At 36.8% G+C, this 19,167-nt stretch overlaps 3 protein-coding genes, 1 non-coding gene and 1 pseudogene across 4 annotated transcripts; 2 read left to right on the forward strand and 3 right to left on the reverse strand.

The window, feature by feature from the left end:
• Window positions 1-167: 167 nt before the first annotated feature.
• On the forward strand, window positions 168-3,729 carry STL2P (SEC12P-like 2 protein). The gene is made up of 10 exons (XM_021968605.2): window positions 168-530; window positions 644-738; window positions 955-1,102; window positions 1,292-1,383; window positions 1,478-1,577; window positions 1,959-2,025; window positions 2,136-2,256; window positions 2,527-2,643; window positions 2,750-2,817; window positions 3,338-3,729. Exons 1-10 carry the CDS (start codon window positions 255-257, stop codon window positions 3,433-3,435), a joined length of 1,182 nt encoding a protein of 393 aa, XP_021824297.2. The 5' UTR covers window positions 168-254; the 3' UTR covers window positions 3,436-3,729.
• A 206-nt stretch (window positions 3,730-3,935) lies between these two features.
• AST91 (sulfate transporter 91) lies at window positions 3,936-8,677 on the reverse strand. Its single transcript, XM_021968512.2, has 13 exons — window positions 7,555-8,677; window positions 7,344-7,392; window positions 7,047-7,254; window positions 6,742-6,913; window positions 6,443-6,508; window positions 5,961-6,074; window positions 5,713-5,829; window positions 5,487-5,613; window positions 5,086-5,372; window positions 4,792-4,985; window positions 4,611-4,687; window positions 4,444-4,520; window positions 3,936-4,348 (listed from the first exon to the last, which is right to left on the reverse strand). The coding sequence occupies exons 1-13, from the start codon at window positions 7,933-7,935 to the stop codon at window positions 4,142-4,144; spliced, it is 2,076 nt and encodes a 691-aa protein (XP_021824204.1). The 5' UTR covers window positions 7,936-8,677; the 3' UTR covers window positions 3,936-4,141.
• Window positions 8,678-10,686: 2,009 nt separating this feature from the next.
• Window positions 10,687-10,768, reverse strand: TRNAS-AGA (transfer RNA serine (anticodon AGA)). Its single transcript has one exon. It is a non-coding gene; the product is annotated as a tRNA-Ser (tRNA).
• Window positions 10,769-13,253: 2,485 nt separating this feature from the next.
• Window positions 13,254-16,797, reverse strand: LOC110764575 (uncharacterized; annotated as a pseudogene).
• A 727-nt stretch (window positions 16,798-17,524) lies between these two features.
• On the forward strand, window positions 17,525-18,330 carry LOC110764570 (10 kDa chaperonin, mitochondrial). The gene is made up of 3 exons (XM_021967569.2): window positions 17,525-17,772; window positions 17,869-18,008; window positions 18,116-18,330. The coding sequence occupies exons 1-3, from the start codon at window positions 17,668-17,670 to the stop codon at window positions 18,162-18,164; spliced, it is 294 nt and encodes a 97-aa protein (XP_021823261.1). The 5' UTR covers window positions 17,525-17,667; the 3' UTR covers window positions 18,165-18,330.
• The last annotated feature ends 837 nt before the right edge of the window (window positions 18,331-19,167 follow it).

Here is a 19,167-nt window from a genome sequence, read left to right on the forward strand (position 1 = left end):
TCAATGATTTTTTTAATAAATTTTTATGAAGTCTTTTAAAGTTGTGATTGAATATACCTTTTTGGTTATAGACAAATTCCTGGACGAGGTTAATAAAGATTATTCACTTTCTATTTTCTGGTTAACTTAAACAACGAAAAAGTGACTGCTTCTTGTTGTAAATTGTAATAAGCTAGGATCGATCTATTTTGACTGCCTCTACACCCGCCATCACTCGACGCTCACACAGACAGAAGAGAGATCTGAAATCCCGAATGGCAATGGAGCCTCCCAGCAACTACCAGAAGTACGGCGTCCCTTTCTACGTCGCCGCTTGGGCTCCCGACGTCCGCAAATCCCAACCACGCGACCAAGACGATGACGACGACGATCAAAGCAAATCTCAGACTGAGACTGAATCAGCCCAATCACATCCCAACCAAAACCACGTCGTTTTGGCCGGCGGTGGTGGCGAGGGTCGCAGCGGCGTCCCAAACGCCATCCTTGTCGCCCAATTCGATCCCGCCTCCGTTTCTCTCTCTCATCAGCCCGTAATACTCCAACCCCAATCCCATCCTTCTTAATTTTTACAGATTATTACCTAATTTGCCTGCCTTGTAATTGTAATTGGTGTCATGTTTGGAATTTGTTGTTTGATTATCAGGTGGCTAAGCTGGACACTGGCTCGGATTTGCCTTATAGAATGGCGGTTCACCCCGGTGGTGACGGTCTCATTTGCTCTTTTCCTAATAGTTGCAGGTCTTTTTCATTCAAAATTTTCCATTTCTTTATCTTAGACAATATCTTTATCTCTCAATTCCCTTGACTCTGAGAAAACTGAAACCCAACCAGATTTACATGAAAGAATGAAAGGCTGCACATTTTGATTTTACGTTTATGAGCAGTGGGATGCTCTTATATTATATTCACGTACATATGCATATATTAATTGTAGATTTCCATTTTCTTCTGCAGATGGTTTGAATGGGACGAAGAAAGCAGTGAAGATCCTAAACTGGGTTTGAAGCAGTCGGACAGAGTGCTCGACCAGTTGGTAGATGTTGGACAACAGTTGGCCTTGGCATTTAACAAAGAAGGTTCCGTGCTTGCTGCTGGAGGCGAGGTACAGCCCGTCCCTTCACTTTTTCTTTTTGGATTCAAATACATTTGTTATACATTATGTATCACTATATGTTACAGTTTTATATTATAGATTGTTTTTAGACATGACATCAATGTCGGATGCAAAATTTTCTTTTCTCCAGAAGTAGTAGCACACTGTATAATAATGCTCTCATTTGGTGCAGTACAGGATGGCAAATTAAGGGTTTTCAAGTGGCCTAGCATGGAAATTATTCTCAATGAAGCTCAAGCTCATACTACAGTGAAGCAATTAGATTTCAGGTTTGCAAGAGTCGTGGCATTTAAAAAAAAAAAATCTATCAACCTCTTTTATTTGTAATGTTGTTGCTGATGGTCTGGGCCGGTTGTCTTGCAGTCCTGATGGGAAATTTCTTGTCTCGTTGGGAAGTAGTGGCCCTGGTAGGGTGTGGGACATAACTTCGTCTACTGTTGCAGCTTCTCTACCACCAGAAAAGGTGAGTAACTGCTGAAAATTCTTCTATAAATAAAATTATTATGAGTTTCAAATTTATGCGGATTCAAATGATCCTTGACTTTGTAGATTGACATACCCCTTTCAAGGAGATTTTGTTGATTTTTACTGGTACATACATACAATGGTTTGTGTACTTAATTGTATGCTTATTGAACACGTTAACAAAAAAAAAGTAGATCAAACTATTGACACCGATATCCCTATACTGTTGTGAATCATTTAACCTACTTTTCTGATTTTACCTCCTGGTCATACTATATGAATTAGAGGATCCTCGTGCTTTTGTACTATTATAAGTCACTACACTTCTACAAGTGGGTTTCTAACTAATGAGGATAATTATAAATTATAATACATGCAGGACGAGGTTTTTTGTGCATGCAGATTTTCTTTGATTAGTGATGGGAATTACATTCTATATATTGCAGGTAAATATTCCGTGTGGAAAAAGCAATTCATCTGTTTCTTAGAGAACTGCTCTCTTTCTACTTACTTTTCCATGAGTTAACCGTTTCAACCTCTGTATTATATAATACAGATAAATCTGGAAGCATTGTGACATGGAACACAACCACTTGGAAGAGGATTGGATCAAAGACTATTGCACGTGACATTATTTGTGCCTTTGATGTTTCAGCTGATGGAAAGCTCCTTGCTTGGTAATATTATCTTGGATCCGTACTATTAACAGTTTTTTTAGATGCTTTTCACACTACACAATGTGTCAAATGATTGCATATGTTGTTGTATTTTTTTGGGTAACAACATATGGTGTCATTTGAAATCACCATTTTTAACACTATTTACATCCAATTGCAATCTAGCATGAAGCAATTGCTTTCACTGCTTTCCATCCTTTGGTAAAAATATCTCCTCTGTGTCTTGAAAAGGAGAAAACTAAACTAACACATCTTATCATGAAAACACAGTGGGACTACTCAAGGAGATCTTGTGATAGTAAATTCAACCAGAATGCGGATTCAAAAAGTGGTTAAGAAAGCACACCTTGGCTTTGTAACTGCATTGAGTTTCTCTCGTGATTCAAGGTAAACCAACATATCAACATTATGTTTCTTCTATGGTTATGATTATGCAGCAATCCATTTTCGCCTTCTATGAACTGTTTGTGAAGCATGTGATTCTAAAATGCAGAGCTTTGGCTTCCGCATCCCTGGACTCAAGTGCAAGGGTGTCCACACTTGAGGATGAGAAGAAAACTGGTAAGTTCTTGCCAACAATTTTTGGTTGGATAATTCAGTTGTATCCCTCCGAACTTTTCATGGTAATTGTTGGACTTCCCTTGACAGCCTAGTTAAACCATCATGCTAGAAAACCTTGCCTATGATTGGAGGCCTTTTCGATTGTCAAGGTCTCAAGTAATATAAGCAGCCAAATTGCAATTCAGTTTTTACTATCACTGAACATAGCAAGTAGAACACCATCACTGTTTGGGGGACCTTCTTGAGCTCTATTTAATCGTTTCCTCTAGTGTTTTGTTGGCATTTTTAATGATTGGGTTTTACTGTTGGAGCGTCACAGGCTTTCCTGAGAAAAAGTTAAGTTCAAACAACAATCAATTCGGATTTCAACCATATGACATTAGGATGATTAGGATGAATGTCGAACTTTCTATGAATCTATTTTGTCTACTAGAAAACACCTAATTGCTCTAATTGGTACCTCACTCTGTTGCAACTATAGTTCATTTAGAAATGAGACACGCTATCGGTTTGGTTGCAGGAGGATTGAACATATGGATCGTGATATTCATCATTCTAGTCGCCATTGCTGCATATTTCTTGAACAATCCTGAGAAGTTGCCGTCGTTTAATTCTTAAATGTAAAAATTTGACCTCTCCTGGCGTTGAAAGGATTTTAAATTCGAAGAGATCAGCTTGGTGCTTGTGATAGTAATATGATAGGATCGTGGCTTTGACAGCCTGTTATACGATAATAGGACACTGACTAGTTGGGCTTGAAAGCCAACTCATCTATAAGCCTATTAGCGTGAGATTGCCTTTTTCGGCGTTGTCTTTATAATATATAGTTTACTTTTGGATGTGTAAATCAATTTTCTGATTCTCTTTGTGAAAATAATTGTTCTATCCATAAATTTTCATTTTTTTATTCAACCGTTTTCATATATATTTTTTTTGTATTTCTAGTTCCTTTATAACTTACTTTTCTTTTCTAAAATGTTCAATACATTAAATCTTTATTTTAGACCTAGTTTCTTCGTTTGGTCGAGCTAGTTTCTTGTTGGTTTCCTAAGATGCGTACTGGTTTATTTGAGCTTCCATACTACATTCTCCAAACAAAATTTGTTAATTACAGAAAGGGAATGAATGACCTACCAACTAGTACTAGATGCGAGTAAAATTACAAGGCAACTTCAAATATTATATCCGTTAGGATTTTAGGAACATGTTAACCAAAGACACAGAAGAAAAGCATGTGACAATCAGTAGGACCCTGAATTACCATAATTGTATATCTGCAACTTTTTGATTATTTTGGGTTGCTGTCCTGGCGTGTCCTGTCTTTTTAAGTTGTGGTTAGCTTTGGGGGGGGAGCATTCGTCTGCAACTCCTCATCGTACATGTTTGATGCTTGATTCTTCATTGCCATTGACAGTGAAGATATAGCCTCTCCAACTGACAGGTAAAGATGATCTGGTCTCATCAGCTCATTGTCTTTATCCACCTTCTGCAATTTCTCCACAACCTCAGCCAATGGGTTCACCAACACCAGCTGTAATTAATTTCAATTAGCAACTCAATAATTAAAACTAACTTGCTAAACTTGATATTAAACAAACAAATGTACACGTATTTCTACCAACTTGCCTCAACACCCTTTTTTCGAATTGCTTTCCTTAAATCTCCAAAGAGTGTGATCCCAGTTGTGTCTATGGTGCTCACAGCTTAAAACATAACACAAGTTGTCAGCCAACCAACAAAAAATGAGATACCCAATAAAATAAACAGTTGATGCTCAAGATAATTAAACTCACCTGACATATCTATAATGACAAATCGAATGTTTGGATGTTTGTTTCCATCGTCTTCTTCTTCTATCCATCTCAAAATCCTTCATATACATTTACATATAACAATGGCAATTGTTCAAATAAACTGAAAAAGTACACACAAAAAAGGCCCAAAATGCTGTCAAAGAAACAATCCACAACCAACCTTTCATTCAGATAAGTGGTGTTGGCAAAGTTGATCGCAGCTTCTATGCTGATAATGAGGAAACCAGGGACACTCACTGCTGATTCACTGTAATGGTGTAGGTCTCTAAACACATCTGTCCCAGGTATATTTCCCAACACCACTGTCCTCGGCCTTGTCACTTGCAGCAGAATCTTGAAAACCGATATTCCAACCTATTTATTTTATATCATCAAATTCCCATGTCATGCATACAAATTTTAAAATAAAATAAAAAAGTTGAGGTTGAGTTGTGGATGATAAATTATTTCTTACCGCAATGGCCAGGCCCTGTTGAACAGAGATAAAAATGACACCCAGAAAAGCACACACCAAGACAATGAAGTCATATTTGTCAATCTTCCAAACGTGATAAGCAGCTGGAACATCGATGAGGCCAATCACTGCAGTCACTATAATGGCACCCAAAATAACATTGGGTGTGTAGTGGAACAGAGGCATTAGAAACAGGAGGGTCACCATAACTGTCACCGACATTACTATGTTGGACAAGGCGGTTTTTGCTCCGGCATTGTGGTTCACAGCTGACCGTGAGAAAGAACCTGATCCATCATCAAGATCAAAACTTTTATATCAATTCCTCATCCTTGCTAATAATTGATTTTTGGGTCACCAATATTATTATTTTTTAATTAAGTTGATAGTGAAATGCGAACCTGTTGTGATATAACAGGAAGTGATGGAGCCAATAATGTTCATGAGCCCAATTGCTATCATCTCCTTGTTTCCATCCACCCTGTATTCTCTCAGAGCAGCAAAAGTCCTTCCTACTGCAATGCCTTCCTATTAATTTGATGCAAAACTAATCAGCCAAACCAATCGCTTAATCAAAATTTCTAATTTTTTATATTATAAAACCCCTGCTTAAAAGAATCAACTTACTGTGAGAGCAATGATGCCAGTGATAATCCCAGTCTTAATTACAAGTCCTAGGTGGGTCCCACTGAAAATCAACATGTTCCATGAAGGTGGGTTCAATCCTTTCTGTAAATCTCCAATCTGCCATATAAAATATAAAAGCAGACCAAAAATCAACGTCTCTAGAAATGATGCATAGTGGATGGACATGGAGGAGAGAGTTTTGAGGGGAAGCAAACTAACTAAGCATGGTGTGGGCCCCAAGAACTTACCACACTGATGCCATGGCGATTGGCTTTGAATGCGAAAACAATTACGGTGGAGAGGATGACAGACGCAAGAGGGGCTCCAGCTGAGACCCAAAATAGCTTTGGCTTTCTCATGCTCTGCATGTATGTACATGGCACGCAGCCCAATATGGATTAGTCAAATTGCATCATTGACTTTGAACTGAATTCTTAGTCCATTTCCAGCTATGGCCATAGGCTAAATGTAGCTATAAAATAATGCAAAACTCATCTTCAACGTAACTCTAAAATAAGGCACTCTAAAATAATGCAAAACTCATCTTCAACCACATTTAATCAAAGTTGGAGGACCACATTTGGCCTTTAGTTGGGGCGACTATGTGTGTTTGTAATTAGTGGATAAAGACAACATATTTATAACCATCAGTCAGAGATTGATGTGAGTGAGTTCATTAATGAAAAAAGTAATCCATCAGAAAGTGAAGGCAGGGGACAAGATAACATACGACGTGTCTTGCGATTAGGAGCAACAGAAGGAAGCAAACTCCCATTAATATAGTCTGCCATGACCACTTCAGAAAATAAAGAAAAACAGTCAAATTATTACTTGAAAAAGAGAGGAAAATGAAAAGGAACTAATATTAAAATACAATATCTGAGATTCCAAATGATATCTAGTTGATAGTTATCTCTAGTACTATGTCTGTAGCTTAGTTTATGATTGCTAAGAAAAGCTAAAAGCTTTATTAGCAGAGTAATATATCACTGTTTGAATATTTTAATGGGCTTCTCTCTGTTTCATTACCTCCCTTCGTTCCTCAAAAACAGAGCTCAAAACAGGGACTATAGCCATTTTTTTGGTGAAATTTTGTATTCCAAGGAGGCTCTTAAGCTGTTGCAGGGAGACTATCACAGCAGCTCCAGCCATGAAACCAATAAGAGTGGCCTTTGAAAGGAAATCAATGATAAATCCAAGCCTGCACCCACCAATACCAAAACATTGATCAATTTTGTTTCTTATAATATTGTTTTTTGTCCTTTCAAGTTTTAGATAAGAAGGCGGCAAAACTACAGCAAATTAAGCTGGGAAGTGAAGGTGGGGCCACTTACCTCAATAATCCCAGAGAAGCTTGGAAGATACCGCTAAAGAAGGTTGAAGTAAAGGCAAGTTGAAGAAACAAGTCTGGATCTTTTGTTGGAGACACTTCTTGCATAAGCATTGATCCCATTATAAGAGAAGCAATGGATACAGGTCCTACTGCCAGGTCTTTTGAGCTTCCAAGAACAGCATACACTAAAGGAGGAACAAAGCTGGAATCTACAGGTCCAAAAAAGATCAATAATACTAAAATCAAAAAATGCAACACATTCAAAATTGTAAACAAGTTCCAGAAACAAATTACTCACATAGACCCACAATTGCAGGTAGATTAGCAAGCTTAGCATAACTGATTCCCTGAAGAAGAAGAAGAAGAAGAAGAAGAAGAAGAAGAAGAAATAAATTCAGACCAAATAAAATAAAATAAAATAACAGAGTTCAATTAAGAACAGGGTATATGTTGTTTTCAAATTTCAATCATGAAATTGAGAAATCAAAGTTGAAGATCAAGCTTTGTACCTGTGGGATGGCTAAACTAGCAATGGTGACACCAGAAATAATGTCAGACTTGAGGAGCTTGAAGCTGTAAGTAGGACCCCATTCAAGGATAGGGAAGACATACTGAGCTCCAAGAATCCATTGCTTCTTTGGTGGCTGTCCTTTGAACTGGTGCAAGGGATCATCTGGGAAGAAGGTTTCTTTGAGCCTGGCCATGAGCTTCTGCAAGGTGCTTCTATGGGGTGGAGGAACAACCTTGTGAACCTCCAATCCCCCCATTGGTATGTCCATGCAGTGGTGCATGTTGTTGTTGTTGTTACTTGGTGTGTTTATGGTGGGATGCTGGTTATTTAACTTTGAGGGTGAGGAGCCCTCTATTTTATCGTGTGAGGCTTCTCCCATCAATCAACTTCTCCAGGGGACCGCTAAAACCAAATTAGTACTACTACTACAAGTCTTGCTAGCTACTATACTATTACTAATTGAGTAGGGGTCGTTGAGCCCGCTACTTTTGCTAATTACTCACGAAATGACACAAAGTGAATTGGTTTATCTCTAGCTCTCTATCTGTATATGTACAATTAGCTAAGCTAGTTAGGCTAAAAGGGGTGCTCAAAGAATAAAATGAAAAGTTCAAAAGGGGGAATCTGTAAAATATTAAATGTGGAGGGAGATGATAAAAGGAAAGCTTACAAGTAGAAAATTTTGTTGAAAGGTACTAGACCCGGAAAAGATGGTTGAAACATTGAAGAAGGTACATAAACTAGTGTGCCATGCAAATGGGTTGGGTTTGTAATTGGCTGAAGCTGATCACCGCGGGAGGTAATATTCTGAGGTATATTCTCTGTGTTCATCCAAGCTGTAAATAAATGGTCTAAACTCTGTAGGAATTTTATATGGACAGTTGCTAGACATGTTAAATACAGCAACACAATTGTTACAAGTTTACAACTGATCAGAGTAGAAGAAGAAGAAGAAGAAGAAAGATAGTCGATCGGTGGTGTATTCGGTTTGGGTCGGTACCCTTGTTTTGATGAGGATGAGGAGGAGGAGGTGAGCTATAAGCTATAAGAAGCTAGCAGCCTAGCAAGCACCATATTGTTAAATTGTTTGTCATGCATTAAGCAAAATGATAGGAAGCCAGTGTGAGCACATATGTCCAGTCCAGGTGACGTGCCACAATATAATGCCACAAAATCCATATTCATTCGCATCTTCCTTCTGCAATCAAAAATTAGCTATACTTTTGTTGGATTTGTTGTACCCAGAAACCAAAAAGTTTAAAAAACATCAATCACCTTTAATTTTGGTTTCTACTTTAGGACAAGCATAATTTATTTACAACTTTGGCATGTACAATATTTTAGTGAGCAGTTAACTCTAGCTACGAGGAGGACGGAGGTGCTGCTGCGCCAACTTTGTGCCCCTAAAAAGACCAAATGAAACATAACCATATGTTATTGTATTTTTGTTTTCAATGTCTAGGGTAGAGAAATGTGCGCATATATACGTAAAGTTACTACTTTTAATATATATGGTGTTGGTATGTGTATAAATATTGTACAGATCAGACTACGTCGTTTCATAAAATGTGCATGGAACCGAATATGAGCCATGCCTGCTAATATTATGTCTGAATCCGCATCACAATAGGGTTTGGTCTTGGTTATCTGCATCTCTTTTAGAAAGAAAAAATATTGTTCCTAATACCAAATGGTATGTCGAGATAGTGTTACGAGTTCATTCAAATTAATTCAGATTATAATGAATGTTAAGCGTAATATTGATGGCTCTTCATCACTAAACTTTTCTTAAGTAATTAACAGCATACGGAAGAAGAAGACAAAAGATGAACTTCCACAATATCACATCCATAAAAGAGATCAAGATTTCCAGGAACCACAAACAAATAAAAGTGAACACTTTCTTTAGTTCTCAAAAGACAATCTTAACAACAATGTTAAATCTAAAATAAAAGCAATGAATTAAATACGGGAAAAATTATTTATTTTTAATTGAAAAAAAAAGGAAAAAGAAAAAACATACCAAAGTTGATCATCCATAATTAGGTTGGATGTAGTTCGCCTTCCAATTCAAACAATCTACAACCTAGTTTAGAAGTTGTTGAGTTTTCCATGAACATACGAGGAACCGATTCCAATTCAAGAATCATCCTCTATATCTTGTTGATATAGAGGCAGATTAATCAATCTGTATCTATATATATATACTCGAAGCAAACTTTTCCAGGGGAGCAAAGTTTTTCTAAGGGATTCGTTGATTGTTCAACGAGAATAATGAATGTATATGATCAAAGTAGAACAAAACTCAGAAGACTCTTCTTAATTTCAGAAGATTAAACAACGAGTTTATACAAGGGATAAACCACAACAATACCCATAAATCCAAAATAATTTTTTTAAAAAGGGAAAAGACTTTAGAAATAAAAAACAAACTCAGTCGAATAAATTTCAGAAGCAAAAATAGTAAAGTCCAAAATTCATCCCCCACGATAATTGGTGCATCACATAGTAAATATCAGGCCTGAACCCCTAGTTAATGATACGTATGTGTGTGGCTTGGAAAGTTAGCTTAACAATTACCGCATAATTTGTAAGCAACTTGGAGAGCTTATTAGCTTAACAATCAGGAAAGGCCGGCCAGGGCAGGCCAGGCCACTGAAGCTCAACCCTCCACAACCACAACCACCATTAACAATGATGATGGTGGAAAGAGATAAGTAGGCCCTTTCGAATATATATTGGAGATTCAAGTGGCACTAACTTGGAGAAGAATCTTGGAGTTTTCCTCAGACACTGAACCCTACTACTTTTTCTTCCTACCCAACATTTTTGAATGATGAGATGAAAAAGAAGATACTATCTTAGAATATGAAAAAAAGGAGAAGTCATTTCATTTGCTTTGGAAATAAATGTCAATGTAAGACATGAAGTGGAAAATGAGGTAACATTGAGGTGCAACCATTAAAAGTTGGATGGGCATCCACCCTCCATTGTTCTTGATCAGTATAGCAACCATTAAAAGTTGGATGTTGTGCTCCTTCTGTTACTTGTGTATGATTGCTGCTGTCCATAAAATTATTATTAAAAATAAAAATAAAAAATGTTAATGTTTTAGATTAGAGAGTCAAAACGTGGGCGGCAGGATTCGAACCTGCGCGGGCAAAGCCCACATGATTTCTAGTCATGCCCGATAACCACTCCGGCACGCCCACTTGACGATGTTCAGATTCTTTGATCATTATTATTTAACAGAATAGTTTACTTGTAGCTGGCTGCACCACATCTTTGGACTTGTAAAGGAGATTCCGGTATACGAGAGGGAGGACCCCACTGATATCTCAAAAGAATGTGCAGGATCTAGGAGGGCTGCACAATGGTGACATCCCACTAGGCATATTCGGAAATTCTAGCCTTTCCAAAAGAAAGGAAATTTCTACAACATTCATGGATCACTGAAATTTTGTTTTAATGAAAGAACAAAATTCCAAGGAAGGTGGGATTTCAATATTCCAAACATCAAAACAAATCTTAATAGTCATATTACGAAAGTTAAGTGTAATTTATTTTTAAATTAACTAACAAATCCGCGATTATATTTGCTTCTCAATACACATGTTCAAAATGAAACTGCTCCATTTGAAAATGGATTACAAAACTCATGATCAAGAGAAGGCCAGTGAATAAGCTCCACGTATCAAGTGAGTCCCTATCATCCAGTTTTGTTTTCAATCGTGGAACTCATTATTATAAATTATAATTATGCTTCAATTCATGAGACACGCCATATGGAGAAATTTTTAAATGTTCCAGGTACACCACGTGTCTGGTGTACCATCCAATAAACATAGAACATGTGGAATTATTATCCAACTTACTACATTTCTTCTTATGACATGTGGCGGACTGCATCGGAAATATTCCATATGTTACCACAACCCCCCACTAATGCCTTCCGGTTCTACGACCTTTCGTTGATTCTCAGCCAACCCTTGCAATTTGCAAATAAAAGATTAGCCTTAACAAAGTAGCATCAGTTGAGCGAGACAGCCAGAATTACAGATTTGATATATACATACATAGTTATTAGTTGGATCATCATCAACACCAAAGTCAAACGCAGAAATTATGAAGAGCCACCAAAGTTATTGGAACACACAGTTCACAGTTGATAATTACACAACAAATATGCTCCAATTTTATAACATATTCGATTATGCATTCGTCATACATACACAGCTAATTCACAGCCATATGTGTTACTTCGATCCCACGGTTCAATGTCATATGGAAATTGTCATAAGTTCACAAATAAGGAAAAAGAGGGAAACCCAGGAATGATTAAATCTCTGACTATGAGCAAATGTGTGTTTTGTGTTTATAATGAATGGTCCTGAGTTCTGTTTATGTTCGGTTCTAATTAGGTGAAAAAATTGCATGTTACGGAGTGATAGGACAACAGTTGTATATGCATCGCTCATCGTGACACAAGTTTAGTATATATGTAAGTTTTTCTCCCTTGTTAGAGTGTTTTGAATGTTTGCACCATCAATTAGGGTATATTTCATATGTGACATGTCCAGCTAGCTATTTATGTGGCAAGCAATGATGGGTTTGGCTTTCTATATTCTCAAAGCAAATATTGACTGGTTTTCATCCATATATGTGTATGAAAAAATAAAAAACTATACACGCAACTTATCATCGCAAAGGTTCTTGAGATAATTTTTCTAAAGCTAGATTCTGCATGAAATTGTAAGCAAAGGTATTGTAATTTGGACATGTCTTTGAAAGATAACGAGAATCCGATTTTCTGGAAAAAATGTGATGGTCCTTAAAGGCTATAAAGCTACAAAGGTAGGAAACTATAAGTGATCCTTTTAGTGGGAACCATCTGAACCGCAAAAACCCATCACATGCTATTGGAAGGGATGACGAAGTTATGGCCAATCCTCAATTGGGTTGCAAAAAGATTTTGGTCCTAAGTATGTCAACCATATATATAAATTATTTCAAAAAGTTTATGGTCCTTTTTATTTTCTTTTTTGCACAAAATAGACAGCAATATGCATGACTTTTATCATGATTAACCTAGCACGAGGAGTGGTCTGGAATTCTTGTATCGTACGAGTCTGGAGTTTTGTCATGACTTGATCCAGTTAGGGCTTTTAACTTTAGCTGCTTGTCGAGCCTAAAAAAAGTATACTTTTTGCAAGGACAGACTTGAAGGTTCCCTACGTATTGTTTTTCAATAAAAGACACACTGATCGGCACTTGCACTTACTTGTAGTTATCTGTAAATTTCCTTTTAGGGATGGGACTTGGTTAGATGAAGTAGACCTCAACTTGAATTTCGATACTTCAAAATCAGAACAAAAAGGTCTTCAACCAAAGTACCAGATAAACTATGACAAATTTCATGTTTAATTTCTGTCGTTCATTAACTTAATTATGTGATAGTAAAAATCCATATACCCATACTATACCCCACCTGTAGTGTTGACTTGATTAAAACTCATAGAAAATGTAACGGTAGGATCAATGTGCCGAATAATAAAGAGTTCATGGACTATTTGAACGAATAATTTAGTTGAAGGACCAAAATGCAACTCGAGTATAAATTTGAGCACCATTTGAGTTAAAGACCCATAAGAGAGACTAATGAGCCTCAACTAAACCAACATCTTCCATTGCAAACTAAGTAGAGCATTGTGCAACCATAAGAAATAAAAAACAAAGCGAAAGAAAGATAACACAGAAAAAGAGCCACAAATAAAAGGATTGTGACAACAATTCAAGTAATTTCCTTGGTGTTTTAATTATCGATATACAAAGAGTGTTCCATTCTTAAGAAGCACAGCAGGTCACAGTTAGCATAACTTGTTCATTTCAGCCTTTGAACTGCTAGCATGGCTTGAGTTTCCTCATTCCACATGTGAAAGACCCCCACCTTCAGCCTTTGTCCTGCAAACAGCATAACATCAGTTATTTTCTCCACTGGCAAATAGCCTCGAATTCATTCGACAAGACAAGAAATTCTACAGAGTTTTACTGATAAACCCACAAGGAGTAACCCAACCCACATTTCTTTGAAAAAGACCAATTTTTCCATTCCACTAGGTTAATGAAAGCTTACTTGTGATCAGAAGGATTTGCCTGTGAGTTCATAAACAATTGTTGCCACAACATCCCTCTTCAACTGTTCATCATAGAAAAAAAAAAGTGTTATTTTGCACAACTAACTCTACAAATCTTCTCATATGGAATGGAATTACCACCAAAACTATCAGGAAAATGCAATGTGATGCTGGCCATGTTTTGAAACTTGGAATACCTAATTATATGGAGAAATGCAATATCAGAGGGATAGCAGATGGTTAAATAAAAACAACAAAAGAACTCATTTCAGTGGCAATTGAAAGTGATTACCTTCACTGTTCAATTTGAAAAAGAATAAGGTTTCCTTCATTCTGCTCAATTTTTATAGTTGTCATGTTCTAGAAAATTAAACAACATGGTTTTTGAAGCAGTACAAAAGGGTTTAGGGCTGTAATAAATACCTTGTCTGGTACTCCAACACTCCTTGAAAATTTTCGACCAAATGCCACTCCTTAAAACAACAAGAAGACGTGTTTCAAGGCTGAAACGTTGAATTTTTCAAGTAACTCTGGGACAAGCTAATATGAAAGCAATACCTGAATGGCTTGCATTCCTTGAACATCTGAAAGTCAATGCCATCTCGAACTACACCAATATAAGAAATCCAGGCCTTAGGTAGAAAATATTGAAGTTCGAACCTACGCCCTCACCTTGGAAGGACTAGTTCCATCAGCACAACCAGTAATTGAAATGCTCTTGATCTTGACATCTGATGTAAATCTATCAGAAATAAATGAACAAAATATAACTCAATCAAAATGTAAAGTAACGACATCATAGATAACTTCATCTAATAAGTTGGTCTTAGAATGGTGGGTTTTAATAAAATTTCTCAAGATGCAACACAAATGTTTCAAAAATAAGCTATGTTTAACATCATATATAGCATATGAGCACAAGAATAAAAGATAATTATAAATGACACACAAGTTATGTGTTATGTTTGTTTTAGGTGATCCTGGAAATGCTATTAAGGCCATCTCCAGCCCAAGGGGCTAAACCCAAAATATCCTGAATTATAACCCCAAATCTCTCCCAACCCAAGAAAATGAAGATGCCAAAATTTGGAAAAACTCAAATTTGGATCCAAATACCAGTCCAACTATTGCCTAGACCCAAACTGTTCAGTGAAGCCCACTTACAGCTGGCATAGCCCATGTACATCAGAAAAGAGATTGGGGCCTGCGCTGCTGGCTTTGTCTGTTGGCCTGACGCAGCGGATGCCACGTGTTGACCCCAGCTTAAGTGTCCGTTGCAATTCAAATTTCTTTTTTTTTTTATAAAAAAAAATTATAATAGTAACTTTAAATCAACGACATATATTAAATCTAAGCTATTTTAACGGTAAAAAAAGAAAGATCCAACGGCTGAAATTTAAATCCAACGGTCAAAATAATATTTTAAATTAATCTAAATCAGATCCAACCCCAAAACTCACTCCAAACTCTATAAATACTCACCCATTTCTCAATTAATCTACAAAAAAATATTTTTTCTATTTCTCAATTTATTTTTCCTTTGTCAATTTCATCAATCTCCTTTCATTCTCATACTTTTGATATCATTTCAAGCACATCATCTTCTTCATTCTCATACTTTTCATATCATTTCAAGCTTTCAATGGATAACTGTGGCAATGCCATCTTTTCCTTTATGTTTGATGATGATTCAGATGATGAGGAACATCATCAGAGAGTGATACAAGCCATTGTCCACCATACTTCACTGGAGAATGAAGCCTCCTTTTGTGTTTCAATTATCTTGTGTGTTTTCTTTTGGAATAAAATTATAATTGTGGAATTTCAATTTTTTTTTTTAGGTCAAATTGTTCAAAAAATTAAATTATGACGCTATTTAAAAAGTTGCAAACTTAAAATTTGAGTCCGTAGGGTTAGGAGAAAAAAGGATTTGAGTCAGGGCAAAACCCAAATAGTTACTTTTTGGAGGGGAAAATTTGGGTTTAGCCCCCTCATAGGTTGGAGAAGGCTTAAGGTTGAATCCAATACTCAAACTCATACAGATCCGACTAAGGATATCTAACAAAAGGTGTTACCATTGAAACTGAATGAAAATATGGAAAAATGGGTACAACTACTCAACCAATGGATCTCCCTGTCCCCATCAATTTCATGTTTATGCATTCTTTAACTCATGTCCTGAAGATAACACATAAAACAACAAAAGTGGATACTCACGGAATGTAAACAAGTAACTCAGGACACCCTCATTGCTCTCTAGGTGTTCCTGTTGCAGAAAGTAGGATTAGATGAGGCTTCATACGCCTAGTAATTGAAACATAAATTAACACCAAAATACATGGTAAACCTGAACTGAATCTCAACCAATGATTCAACAATTTTTTTTCCCTTCTACAGCAGCTGTATTATCTTGCATCTCTCTCTGAGTTTTTTATATACTCTTTTTTCCCATCTTATGAATCCAAAAGCTGCATTTCACTTAGATTACATTACCGAGAATTGACAAAAATGAAATTTAAAAAGAAAAAATGGAATGGGAACTTTCAAAAGAACAGATGACTCAACAATTGGAGCCCCAGAAAGCAGCATACTCCTTTTGGGTTAGTTAACCAGACCAACTCAATTTGTAACTAATTAATCAATACAACAAAAGAAATATGAAACTGAATATTTAGGTAAGAGAATATTTGTTCATCATTAGCTTCCGAGCAACCAAACATAACATAAACCAAAATAGAAAATGGAAAAATATTGATTTTCAATTGCAATTTCTCAACTTGTAGGGTTTGAATTTTCAAAGAGACGAAATTCAGGTGAAACATGGACTTATTCAATAGAAAGAGCCCAATATTTGTCACAAAGCTCCAATTTTAACAACTCAACAACTTGTTCAGAGCTATCGACAATTTGAGAAATTTCAAACGAATGCACTCTAAGTCACAGCATAAAGAATGCACAATAAAAAAGAGTGAATTGTGGGGAAGAGCTAACCTTTACATTGATAAACTGTGAGAAAGAGTGAGTCTCTAGCTTGACGTATTTGTAGATATGCCAGACCCGCCCAGGAAAAAAAAAAACCCAACCTGCCCAGACCAGCCTAGGCCCATTTTCGAACTTTGATTGTTGGTCATTAAAGCGCAGTTGTTTTGGACTTAACTCTAACTGCATGTGGTTCGCTGCTTTTTCTCAAGTGGGACGCAGTAGGGTTTCATGGGCTTCAATACATTTATGAATTAGTTGCAACCTTCCAGTGGGCTGAAGTATTTTGAGGGCTTTATGTATGGTTTTTAGGTGATGTCCAATCTCTTAACTGTTAAATCAGACTAACCAATTTGATCCAACAGTTAAGAGATAGGGTCTTACTTAAGAGCCATATATAAAGTCCTCACTATAGAATTCTTAATCCAACATAACATATCAAATCCAAATTTCCAAAATAAAAGAAACATCTACAAGTACTTGATGACCCAAACTCAAAAACCCATTGTAGGAAAGGAAAGGAAAGGTAGAGTCATTCTATAGTGAGGGTCTTATATATAGTCCTTAGGTGAAGTCCTATTTCTTAACCTTTGGATCGGGCTAACCAATTTGATCAAACGGTTAAGAGATATTGTTTCGCCAAGGGCCATATATAAGGCCCTCACTATAGAATTCTTAAGGAAAGGTAATGACAATGAAGGTAAGCCCAAGCAAACAACGTTATGCATTGGGCTTTTTATATTACCAAACCTTCAGACCTATGCCCACAAGCCCACACCATCCAACATCAACATAATTTACAAATATACCCTAAAACCCCCAAAACCCTAAGACCTAGAACCTTCTATCGTCTACTAGAACTTGATCGCCAAGTAGTTCCCATCCTCCCCAAACCCACATCTTTTAAAAGAAAGATCAGCAATCGCCCTCTTCCCCAAAGAAAAACTCAAATCCAATCTGAGCCAACAACAGTAGCAGTCTCAGAAACAGAGGCACAAATGGCTAGGCGTTTGATCCCAACCCTCAACCGTGTCCTGATTGAGAAAATCATCCCACCATCTAAAACCACCGCCGGCATTCTCCTCCCCGAGTCATCCACCAAGGTAAATACTACCATTTTCTTCTTAAAATGTGTCTCTGAGTAAATTGTCAATGATTGATGACTTTGTGTGGATTTTAATTTTTATGGGTGTGTGCAGCTAAACTCAGGGAAGGTGGTTGCTGTGGGACCAGGAGCCAAGGATAAGGCTGGGAATGTGATTCCAGTGGCTGTGAAAGAAGGTGATACAGTTCTTTTGCCTGAGTATGGGGGCACCCAAGTCAAGCTTGGTGACAAGGAGTAAGTCTTTTTGTTCTATATTTGCTCTGTTTTGCCATTGTATGTTTTAGGGGTCTCTTCCATTTATGACTTTTGGTTTGGGTTTTTGGTGGGTTGGTGTTGTGCAGGCTCCATTTATACAGGGATGAGGACATCTTGGGCACTCTCCATGAATGAGTCATTGGATTGGGTAGTATGTTTTTTTTTAAAGGATATTGCTATTCAATTTGAGGGTCAGATGTAACTGATTAATTAGCGGATTGGAATTTATCATGGGTGTTAGTTTTCTTTGAAATGAACTAATGGAAGCCCCTATCAATCTATTTATTTCTATCTTCTGTTAGGTTTGGATTTTTGCACTGGAAATTATGGGCCAAATTTAGAAATAATTTTGTATCTTATTTGTTGCATACTAGTCTGTGAATTTGTCAATTGTGCTAAACTCAAGGGATTCACCCAACTCATGCCACAATTATAACCAAAATGTGATTTATAAAGTAGCTTAGATTGTGATTGGATTTTGAAACTTCTTCTTGCTTTCATGTCCTTGACCTCTTTCTTTTATATAATGTGATTTGATTTCCGCAATTGTTTCAAATGTGTTGCGTTTTCAGTCAAATGATTTACTAGGAAATCTGCGTGCTGATAATTGATGCATATTAATTCTCCTAATTCTGCGTACGTACTGTGTTTACCTGGTCTATTCTGTTTACTCTGTTTCCATCCGCATCATGGTGACCCTATGTATGTACAAATAAGATTCTGCATCTATGTCTTGCATGCATGAGGAGTGTTGATTTTCAATGTGCAAGCAAACACTATAATTTTCTTATTACGTTGTGATCTGAACTGGATTACATAATTCCTTGCCCTTTCCTTTTATTTTCACGGAAATGTTATTATGAGGGGGGTTATTGGTGAGGGGTTCAATTTGGGGTCCATCCCACCATCCAACATGAGAGAGTGTTGGAGTCAAACTTTTTAAATGAAATGAATGGTGGGATGGATGGAACCCCATATTGAACCCCCTCACCAAATCCCCTTATTATAGAAGCGCCCTTGATTTCATATTCTTATTTACCCTCCTTTATGTTCTGGATTGGATTTGCAATCTAAAAATCAAATGGGCCTTTGAATTTGCTTTGGCATGTGTGTTAAAATCGCATGTTATGGCCCACTG

Source organism: Prunus avium, chromosome 1, assembly GCF_965620075.1.
Source record: "Prunus avium chromosome 1, drPruAviu1.hap1.1, whole genome shotgun sequence".
Taxonomy (NCBI): domain Eukaryota; kingdom Viridiplantae; phylum Streptophyta; class Magnoliopsida; order Rosales; family Rosaceae; genus Prunus; species Prunus avium.